The sequence below is a fragment of the Aethalodelphis obliquidens genome, unplaced genomic scaffold, assembly GCF_003676395.1.
Source record: "Aethalodelphis obliquidens isolate GAN/ISIS:26980383/991018 unplaced genomic scaffold, ASM367639v1 scaffold11, whole genome shotgun sequence".
Taxonomy (NCBI): Eukaryota; Metazoa; Chordata; class Mammalia; order Artiodactyla; family Delphinidae; genus Aethalodelphis; species Aethalodelphis obliquidens.
Window position 1 is genome coordinate 12533485 of NW_020837955.1, and position 10940 is coordinate 12544424.

The 10940-nt window shown below is 46.1% G+C and overlaps 1 protein-coding gene across 5 annotated transcripts in view; it reads right to left on the reverse strand.

Moving 5' to 3' along the window:
- Positions 1–10940, reverse strand: part of MYOF (myoferlin) — a 156480-nt gene that overhangs the window by 93766 nt on the left and 51774 nt on the right. For all 5 annotated transcript variants that reach the window (XM_027112071.1, XM_027112068.1, XM_027112070.1 and 2 more), the window contains exons 6-12: positions 7131–7297; positions 6359–6487; positions 3359–3421; positions 3223–3273; positions 1700–1730; positions 1111–1226; positions 333–459 (exon numbers count right to left, since the gene is read on the reverse strand). In XM_027112071.1, coding sequence (XP_026967872.1) covers positions 333–459; positions 1111–1226; positions 1700–1730; positions 3223–3273; positions 3359–3421; positions 6359–6487; positions 7131–7297 — 684 coding nt within the window. The remainder of the gene's footprint in view (positions 1–332; positions 460–1110; positions 1227–1699; positions 1731–3222; positions 3274–3358; positions 3422–6358; positions 6488–7130; positions 7298–10940) is intronic.

The following is a 10940-nucleotide window of genomic DNA, read 5'->3' on the forward strand; positions in this document are numbered from 1 at the left end:
CACCACAATGAAGAGTAGCCCCCGCTCGCCACAACTGGAGAAAGCCCACGCGCAGCAACGAAGACCCAACACAGCCAAAAATATATAAAATTTAAAAAAAAAAAAAGAACGGAGGCCTACTGTAGTCAGGAATTTATTACCCTAAACTACCGCTCAGAAAGGCAATTAGCATATGCTTCAGTTAATGTCTCCTTCAAAAAAATCTTTAAAAATATAAGAAGAAGAAGAAAGCCATACAGCAGGAACACCGATCACTATTCAAAGTATGATTTTAACACATCTAATCACGCAGATAACTGACAATCCTGGGGCAGAATTAAATCGATACGTACTCTGGGGGATGTCCTCTGCTCTGTAGATCTTCAGCAGGAAGGTCACCCATCGGAGGGCGATGCCAGCAGGGAGTAACAAGTTACTCTCCACGTCATCACTGTCATTACCACGATCTTGTATCTCAGGCTATTGGGGACACAAGATGACAAATTATAGACAGAGGAAAGCAGAACTTGAAGAAGCCAAATTGGTGCTTATAAAATAAAACCAATCAGAACTGTTCTCGTTAGGATTTCCTGTGTTTTGGGCTTAAGAGTTTAGCACCAATTCAACCTCAAAACTGCTCTACAAAATCAATGCTCATGTTTCTTTGATCAATACACTACAAGAAAATAATGTCCTTTTGTAATCTTCTGAGCACTAAATAGTAGAGAAAGAGAGAAAGAGATATAGCTCCTGAAGTTCTTCTCATTTCTTTCTGGCCACTGGCTTGCTGCCCAATTTTCTAGAATAACAACTGTCCCCTTAGGTAGCGATGCCTGATTGTGCAAGGGAGCCATGCTCTGTAGATGCAGTGCTTCGGGGAAGTCTTAAAAACACACGTATCTTTACTGAATGAAAAACCCACTCAGACACCAGGAAGGAGCCTAAGTGAGCTGGAATAATAATCCTGTCATGAAGAAAAGAACAACTACTGGAAAATTGTAGGAACTGGAGGGTTGGAGTTACTGATTGAAAGCTGGGCTCCATTTCACAACTACTGGTGCCCACTGGCTTAACTCCTAGCCCTCTTTTTTTAGTGAAAAAAATGTAGAGGGTAGAGAATTTGGGGCTCACAGGAGGCTCATCTCCGGTTCCCAGGACCAACATGCTGACTTTCATGTAGCCTTTAGCACCCGAGCTGGTATCTTCAGGGTCACTGAGGAGAAGCCATTTTCTCATGACAGCATGACCTAAAATAAAGAAGGCGTAAAAGGACTGGGATACTCTAAAGAGAAGCTGACAGGTCTGTGATTTCATCTGTGGTAAGATAAACAAGCATGTCCTCCAATGTGTCTTCATTATATGCCAAATTCCCCAGCTGAGACTCTGTATTAATGTCCTCTGCTTTGCCCTAACTCCCCACCCACGTCCTGCCCTGGTGTGACTTAAACAAGACTCTAAGCTCTATTCACTGGTTTTATAAGTTGATTTTGAAAAGGTTAAAATACCCTCAACAAAAGAAAGAAATTATCTATTCGTTACTATTTGGATGATTACCACTAAAAATAAACAAAAGCCATCCGTGCTAAACTGCTACTACCATAATTCCCACTAAGTATCCTTTCCTCTTCTCAATCAAGAAAAACATTTTTTTGATTCTCCTTGATCCCTCAAATTTTCTAGATTCTCAGAGTCTTCAAGTTCATGGGAGAACATTACTTACCAGGTTCATCATAAATGAATCCGACATCGATCTGGGGAAAAAATAATGTAAAGTAGTTCAAACAGATTTTAAAATCAGTTTTGTCACTTCTAGAAACCATCGTTATTACACTTAAAAATAAGGCTTTTGACTAGACAAACTTCTTTGAGATCCAACATTTCCATCTTACCCTCTCTGTATACCCAATGCCTGGCCTGATGTGTGACACACAGAAGGCTCTCAATCCATCATTTTGAATGAATGAGCTAGTCTTACAGCTGGAAGAGACATGGTGGCCGATGTGTCCTGGTTTGCTTGAGACTTTTCCAGTAGCACAGAAAGTCTCACATTCTGCGGAACCTCTCAGTCTCAGGCAAACCTGGACTTTGGTCACCCTATGGGAAGTCACCTATCCAGTATTCCTCCTCCTTTTTCTCCAACTGATTAATGCTAATACTAATATACCCACTGATTGGGCACTTCAGTATGCCAAGTGCTGTGCTAGGTGCTTTATATATCCTATCTCTCATAGTCTTCACAATGATCCCATTTTACAGATGAAGAAACTAAGGATCACAGAGGTTGACATGTGGCTAGTTGGTGGCAGTGTATGAACACAGTCTGCCAGACCCAGATCATCTTCTAGGACTTCTAATGACTGGGAGCTCCTTCCTTCAAGAAGCAGCCCAGGGCTTCCCTGGTGGCACAGTGGTTAAGAATCCGCCTGCCAGTGCAGGGGACACAGGTTCAAGCCCTGGGCCGGGAAGATCCTACATGCTGCGGAGCAACTAAGCTTGTGCGCCACAGCTACTGAGCCCATGCGCTTAGAGCCTGTCCTCTGCAACAAGAGAAGCCACCACAATAAGAAGACCGTGTACCGCAATGAAGAGTAGCCCCTGCTTGCCACAACTAGAGGAAGCCTGCACACAGCAACGAAGACCCAATGCAGCCAAAAATAAATAAATAAAATAAATTAAAATAAATTAAAAAAAAAAAGAAGCAGCCCATTCCACGTAGAATTGCTGAGAAGGCACCAACCAAGTCTTTGTCGTTAACTGCAATGTGAGTTACTTGGAAAAGCATCTTGATTCTCCTCCCTGGTTTGGCTTGCCTTTCATACTCCAGGTTTACAGTAACTGGCTTTGTAGATAGAGCTCTGGGCCACTGGCAAGTGGAGCTGGGTAATGGGCTTCTTGCCACAGTCAAGCACCCTTCCCTTTGTAGCAGTTCACTGGCTTCCATCCACAGCAGGAACTCTGTGAAGGGCCCTGGTGTGCCAGTTTCTGGGCATCTTGCTTTAGGACACTGGTAAGTGCTGTACTTTGGAAGTTGACTAGACCCAGGTCAGAGGACACTCAACTAGCTTCTAGAGCCCAAGGCATTCATGTCCAGCCTTCAACAACAATCATAGCATCAATGCCTTACACATAACCTTAAGATGTCACCAAGATGGGCATCCTGAGACCTGGCCGGGAATCAGATTCCTCATTATGAAAGTGCCCATCTTTGATGTAAGTTGAATGAAACAGACAGTTGACACCCACCTTAAATTCCCCCATCAGACAATCTGCCCGCAGAGAATGGGAATTATAAACCTGGAAGAAAGGAGAGCAGTGGAAAGATTATCGGCTTCATCCGGCAGTTAGTGAGCGCTACCCTCCTACTCTGTGGACCCCTTACCCGAATGCTGATGACCTCATCCATCAATTCAGAAGGAGTCAGGTGGACATTGTAGAAAAATAACTGTCGAAACGAGAGAAAAATGTTTGAATGTCAGCAGGGGTAGTCTAAGGTTTAGTGGGATCTGATGCTACAATTTGGGGGGAGACCTTCCTAAAAAACTACAAGACACAACCCCAAATTAGGTGTGACCACGTGAACCCACTGAAGGACCTTGGAAAAGGCCCTCAGGTTAAGTGTCATGAGCTTCACCTTAAACTCTGCAGGTCAGAAAAAGGAAAAAAAGTAACAACTGTAGTGTTTTTTTAACTAAATAAAATTGTTCATTTGGGACCAGATATCTACTAGGTAACTAAAGATCTAAGGCAGGGACTTCCTGGTGGCGCAGTGGTTAAGAATCTGCCTGCCAATGTAGGGGACACGGGTTTGAGCTCTGGTCCAGGAAGATCCCACATGCCATGGAGCAGCTAAGCCCGAGGGCCACAACTACTGAGCCTGTGCTGTAGCACAGCCCACGAGCCACAACTACTGTAGCTAAGCCCACGAGCCACAACTACTGAGCCTGCGTGCCACAACTATTGAAGCCCACGTGCCTAGAGTCCGTGTCCCGCAAGCCCATGCCCCACAACAAGAGAAGCCACCGCAATGAAAAGTAGCCCCCGCTCGCTGCAACTAGAGAAAGGCTGAGCAGCAACAAAGACCCAACGCAGCCAAAATATTAATTAATTAATTAATTAAGGAAAAAAAGATCTAAGGTTATTTCATGTGCTTAAGGCTTGCATGTCTGGAAAGTTGAGGTTAATTCTCTTACATTTTTAGCACTATTGTTTCTATCCAGTGACTCTAATTTTGTTCTTTCTAACAAAACACCTTTAAAGCCAACTCTGCCCATTAGATAATGTTAGGGCCTCAGTACAGTCGGTAGAGACCACATTTTAACTCATCGTTACAGTTAAGTTTAAGGTTGATTCCTGGGAAATGAAAATTGGGTATAAAAAAGTTGTACCATAAAGCCAAAGTTTATATGCCAATAAACTTTCGTCCTAAGAGAGAAAGACTGAGCATTTACTTAAACTGAGACTTGTTTCTACTTTTTACTCAGAAATATTTCAAATTCACAGAAAAAAATGAAAATTGTAAATAAACACCATCTTTCACCTATGTTCACCAATTGTCATCGTTTTGGGACACTAGCTTTTGGCTTTGTCACTTTTTTTTATTAACTCAACTATCTGGAAGGAGGTTCTAGATAACATAACACTTCACTCCTTAAAAATACATTTGCATGCATCTCCTAAGAGCAAGGATATCTTTTCATAAAACCATAATATAATTATCACACCCAAGAAATTTAACATGTAACATGGTCAATTTTCCAATTTCTACAATTTTCCTGAAAAAAGTTCTTTTTAGCTTTGTTAAAATCTAGAATAAAATAAATAAGTAAATAAATAAATCTAGGATTCACTCAAGGGTCTTACATTGTATGTGGTTGTTGTATCTTTTTAGTTTCCTTTTATCTAGAACAATACTCCTGGCTTATTTTTGTTGTTTATTTCTATCAAGACCAGTTGCTTTGCAGAATATCTCACAATCTGGATTTCTGTCAATTTTTCCTCATTGTTAGATTCAAGTTGACCATTGGACAAGAAATGACACAGATGATGCTGATTACTTACATTATGTCACATCAGGACACACATGTCCATTTGTCCCATTATTGGTGATACCAAGTTTAATCACTTGGTTAAGAATATGTGTGTAAACTAGGGATTTTTTAGTAAAATCCTTTTACTGATTTATGAATTGGTCTGAGAATCAGTTATTTGATTCTTCCCTTTTACCAAGAGATCTACTCTCAAAAGAATTCATTAAAATGGAAAATTCTGAGCTGGAGAATCCTGCAGAATGAGGTTGAGTAAATATTTGTCCTGCATTATAAACACTTGGATGGGTCCTACGCTCTAGGCATCAAGTCGTCCCATATCTCATCCTCCCTGCAATCTTGTCTTGTCCTCCAACGTGACTCTTTCCCAGCCTTTCCCGAAGTCCACTTCCAGTGCCCCATCTCCATATGCACCCACCTCTGTGTTAGCTTTGACACTACCTAGCTGCCTGCTGTTGCCTGCAATTCATCTAAGAAGTTAGAGGTGAGAATAAGACGGGCCTTTGAAAAGCTGGGGTCCAGGTTGAACAAAGAGAAAGAAACAGGAGCACCACATGGAAGAAACCAGTTCCTTTTGTGAACAGAGGTCAGAAAAAAACCAACACCAGAGCCAGAGCTGGGATTACAAGCTGTAGGGAACTAAGAGGACCTGTGGTACCAAGGGCCTGACCTCAGAGACCAGAGCATGAGACCCAAGGAACCTCAGAAATGCATCTCCTCAGCAGAGTAAGGCTGGACTCCGAAACATTCCCCAAACTTATCATTTCTCTTCAGAGTCCTAAACGTGGAGTTTTGTGGCATTGAAGACAACTGTCAAGGTATTCAGTATTTTTGAGGAGTGTTGCAGAAGAGGTCAACAGAACAGGCTACAACCTCAGTATGGAGGAAAAAACCCTTTTTGCTCATAATTGCTTTTTTTAACCTATATTATTTTTATAGTCAAGTAGGTTTTGACACCTTTGAAAATCGGGTTACTTAGTTACATGGAGTCACCCCTCAGAGACATCTGCTAATTAAAAAGAGCCAAGGCAGGTGTAAGTGCTTTGTGTGCTCCATCGTAAGGGTTGCGAGGACCCATTAGAAAGGTCTCCCTCCAGAAGTTGTTGCAAAACCAGCGGAAAGACACTGGCAGCTCTGAGAACCAGCGGCAAAGCAGGCCACTTGATTTCAAGACCCAGTGGTTCTTAGAGCAGAACGTTTAACACCGGAACTTCGTACTGTGCGTGCACAGGTGTTCCCCTCCCACAGGGAACTGGGGAGAGGTGGGTGGAAGCCGGGAAGGTGCATATAAATAAAACAGACTCACAGAGCAGGACATGCATTCACCTGTTTACCTCATCAAAAAACGGATTGTTCCCTCTCTTGATTCTTGTTCGGTGGGTCTGGCCACAGATGTGGACTTTGACCACAGGCTTGATGTTGTTGCCACTTAACTGCCGGCCCTCGATAACCCAGACACGGATCTACAAGCACAGGAGAGGAGTCGTCACTGAGCCTTTCCCAGCACGGCATGTAAGAGAATCCTCAGGTGTGGCCTCAGCTCATTCAACTGTCAGGACCGCTGAAACCAGGCCAGCGCAGCCTTGCAATGTCCTGTGCTTGCAGACTGGGGGCAGCCACCTGCGCTCATTCTCATGATGGGAACTGGGGTTGGGCTGCAAAAACCAAGATCAGTAGTGGGGTTGCAATAGTCCAGAGCTGGCCCAGGAAAGCACAGGACACGACGGAGGCTGCTGCTCAGACCCCAGCCTCCTACTTGGTCTTCCTGAGCCCTGAGAGGTACCAACTCAATCCATGGCTGTCTCCCAAGGAAGTCGCCGGAGCTGTGAAAAACACAATACCTGTGACTCTATTCTTTGATTAGCTCTTTCCTACCACCGAAGGGGATTTTATTTCTCTGAAGAGCCTCATGTGGATCGACTACATCTACTGCTGCTTGCAGAAGCAAGACGGGGAGCTCTTCTTATTGGGTTTGTGCCCTGACATCTCTTTTTATTAGTTGAGCCACTGCCCACAGGCAGAAGCTCTTCCGGCAACACCACAATTGCCAGAAGCTGGACAACAGTGTTGGTACAACGGGAATACGGCCCCTCGGGCTGTTCCTACCTGGAAGTCCTGTGGCTTGTTGGACAGCATCCACCGGCTGTTCTTCCCTTTCGTGAGCCTCCGGGCAAGGTGAGCTTCCGACACCATCCGTCCCGGCCCCCTGGGCCCTGGGCCCCTGACCGTACTGTCCAACCCGTCCTCATCACCGCCACCCTCCTCTTCTTCTCCTAAAACACCAAAAAGGGATCAGTCAGAGATGGCCCTCACCCTGCATGCATGTGAACACTCTGGCTTCCTGGACCCAAGAGGGTTTTCCGTGTTCCTGAGGCAGCAGGTGAAGGAGACACCTCTTGGTGACACTGACTTGGGAGGAGTTGTGACTCAGATACTGCTTCTTTAGGAAAATGTGTCCACGTGCATCAGAGCACTCATTCAGGCTGTCTTCAAGGTGACAGGGGAACGTCAGAGGCCATGGGGAGAGCGAGGAGATGGTGCGAATGGACCCAGCCAGGAATCACTCACTTCTAACCTGGGAACCCTGCCTGAGGTCAGGGGCCTTCCTGCAGTAGGACGGCAAGGTGGGGAAATGCCGGGGAACATTGAAGCCTTGCAGGGAATACTTCAACTCCACCCTTCCCGCTACAGATCTTTCCTCTAGATCTTTACTCATGAGGTTTTGTACAGTCTCCTTTCTGCCTGAGCCTCCTGATTCGCAAATGCCCTCTCCACCCTCATGGCAGATGAGAAACTCACCCCCAGCTTCTTGCCATGGAGACCAAGCTGGTCATCACGCACTCTCTTCACCCTCCTGGTCTGTCACTTCCATACACATCTGTCCCCTAGCTTCTCTTCACCCTCAGGGGGAAAATGTGTTTCAAGTGAACCCCCTCCCCATGCCTGAGATCCCACTCCCTGCTGATTCTTTGGGGACCCCTTAAATGTCCCCCCTTTCAAGTACCTCCAGTGGCTCCTTCCCCATAGGGACCACCCCTCTGCCTTCAGATATACACAGATCTTTCTCTCCTAAAATAACAAAAATCAACTCTGCCTTCTATATCTCCCCTTTTTATTATTCACAAACTCTTTAAAACTCAATGACAAACTTCAGTTATTTTTTTCTTAATAGACAAAAAGTTTGAACTCCTGGTAATCTGTACAATATAATTTAAGAGAGACTAAAAGACCAACTAACTACCTTGTCTAAAAAATACCAGCATTTGCACTCCCTACCTTTGGATCTTGAATCTCCTCCTTTAACACAAAATCACGTAGGAGACAATTTCAATATGGAGGCATCGGCCAGTCACTCACATCACAGTATGAATTAGTTCCATCAAATCGCCGTGTAGCACGGCTCTTAAAGCTTGGGCTTTGGAGTCGTGCTGTTGGGGTTGGAATCCCAGTTTTGAGCTATGTGAGTCTGAGTAAGTCTCTTAATTTCTGTTTCAGTTTCCTCATTTGTAAAAAGGGGGAAATAATAGTATTTACCACTAGATTATTGTAAAAATAAAATTAATCTATATGCAAGGCCTTTAATACTGTGCCTGGCACAGCACAACCCAGCGAATTAATCTTTTCTTCCTTTTTCTTTTTTTTTGTTTTGTTGAGAAGTCAGGAAGTTTCACTTCCTAGCGAGCAGTTAAGGGGAGGGGGTGGGGGGCAGCAAGTGAGCAGCACGGGGGACAGGGCCTAGAGTAAGAAAGGGGCAACCACAAGGAAGTAAAAGGTCCCCCCAGTGTACTGCCTCAGAGTTTAGTCCAGGAGGAAACTTCCCCCTCACCACCCCTCCATTCATTCTCGTCCCATCTAAGCCCGGCACTTGTTCTGCAAAGGGCAACCGTGAACCTCTTCTTGCCAAGCTCAGGGCCCTTTTCTGAATCCTCATGCTTCACCTTCCACGGCATTGGACACTAGGGTCCACGCATACTTCTCTGAACTGTGCAGCTCTCCTGCTGGCGCTCTGACTAAATATTTTCAGGGTGTTTCAAGGCCCCCCTCTTTGTCTCCAATTCATCAAGTGTGTGTTCCCGCTCTGTTCCTCAGCCCTCTGGTTCTTTTGACCCAACATTCTCTGGAGCCACACTTCAGTCTTTCAGGAGTCACAGACCTGCAGAATTTAGACTAGAAGGGACCTTAAAGATCCTCATCTAACCTGCCCCTCTACCATTTTATAGGTAGAAAAACTGAGGTCCAGAAAGCTGAAGCAACTTGTTAGGTGATTAGGAGCTGAGCTAAAACCAAGACCACATCCCTGCCCTCCCTCACTGGTTTAAGACTGGATCTAGAACCAGGCTGCAGGTGAAGGTGATGCTGTGCTCCTAGTTCCTCAACATCTTTGTCATGACACCAGGAAACCCCACAGAAGCCACAAGCGGAGAATAGCTACCTCTGCGTGATAACCCGGGCCTCCTCTTCCCTATTCTTTAAGAGGCTTCAAAAGAAGGGTTTGCCTGGGGCCCGGATCCAAGCTCTCAGAATGTCCTTCCTCTTCTCTACCAGGCAGCTTCCTCACCCCCCTCAAGTTCCAGATGAAATACTGTCTTGGTCTGTCCCCACCACCCCCACCGGATAGAGTGAGTCCCGCCTCTCGTGTCTACCACACATTGTTCTGTCCAGTCCTCACCAGTCTTGTACCTGTTATTAACCTGTGCGCCTCCCCACTACCATCCACTCTTCAGAAGCTGGGGGCTTGCCCTTTTCTTCTTTGTACCTGCCCTGTGCCTGACACGCACCCTTCTAGTACATAGCAGGGGCTTGATGAATGTGGATCAAGGAAACAGACGAACGAGGACATCCTGACCCCTGCCTGAGCCTTCTAGAGTTCTCCAGCAGTTTGGCAAAGCTCCCGCAAGGCTCGCGGGAGAGGGCGCCCAGATGCCGGGGGGGGGGGGGGGCACTCTTCCCAACCCTGGCACCAGCCTCAGGGAAGCACGGACAGTCAGGTTCCCCTGTGAAAACCTGTTCCAGACTGGGCAATGGCTGGGCCACATGACTTTAAGGCTCCTCCAACAACTAACATGAACTTTCTTGGACCACCTTGGGCCCAAGGAAGATTTCCTTCCTGCTGTGGACTGTTCCACTTGGGGTTGGTGGTTGTTTATGGCAAAAGAAGGGGTAAATCGTAGCGCTTTGTGATGCTGGACTCTGAACAAATCCTCTTTAAGCTCTTGACGGATGTTCCAGAAACAGACTGCAGGTAACAAAGAGCCAATTTCTTCTGGAAACCTTCTACTGTCAGACTTCAGGCTGAAGGGATGGATCAGAGGGAAACCACACCAAGTCCTGTCTACCACCTGCATCTCTACGTAGCAGCAAAAGGCTGTCTGAGCAGGAAATCGCCCCTTTATGTGGCAGGAAGCCGCACAGAATTAAACAATGCTAACACCCTAAGTGTTCCACAAAGAATGACCAGGGCCCTTAGGGCACTGCCGAACACACCCTTCTGCACAAGTTGTGAAATTACCCAACATTAGCCACTGAACTGGCGTGCCCCGCCCCATATGGAGACCCAGGCATGCCCTGGAACACAGCCAAGAGGATCTACAAAGTATGAGTGTTTCATGACCACAAAAGGCAACAGTAAGTTAGGAACTGCTGACTGAATAGGAAGTTGCTGGTTGTATTTGCTTCCTAGGGCTGTTGTAACAAAGTAGCACAAACTGGGTGACTTAAAACAACCAAAATTTGGGCTTCCCTGGTGGCGCAGTGGTTGAGAGTCCGCCTGCCGATGCAGGGGACGCGGGTTCGAACTCCGGTCCGGGAGGATCCCACATGCCGCGGAGCGGCTGGGCCCGTGAGCCGTGGCCGCTGGGCCTGCGCGTCCAGAGCCTCTGCTCTGCAACAGGAGAGGCCACAGCAGTGAGAGGCCCG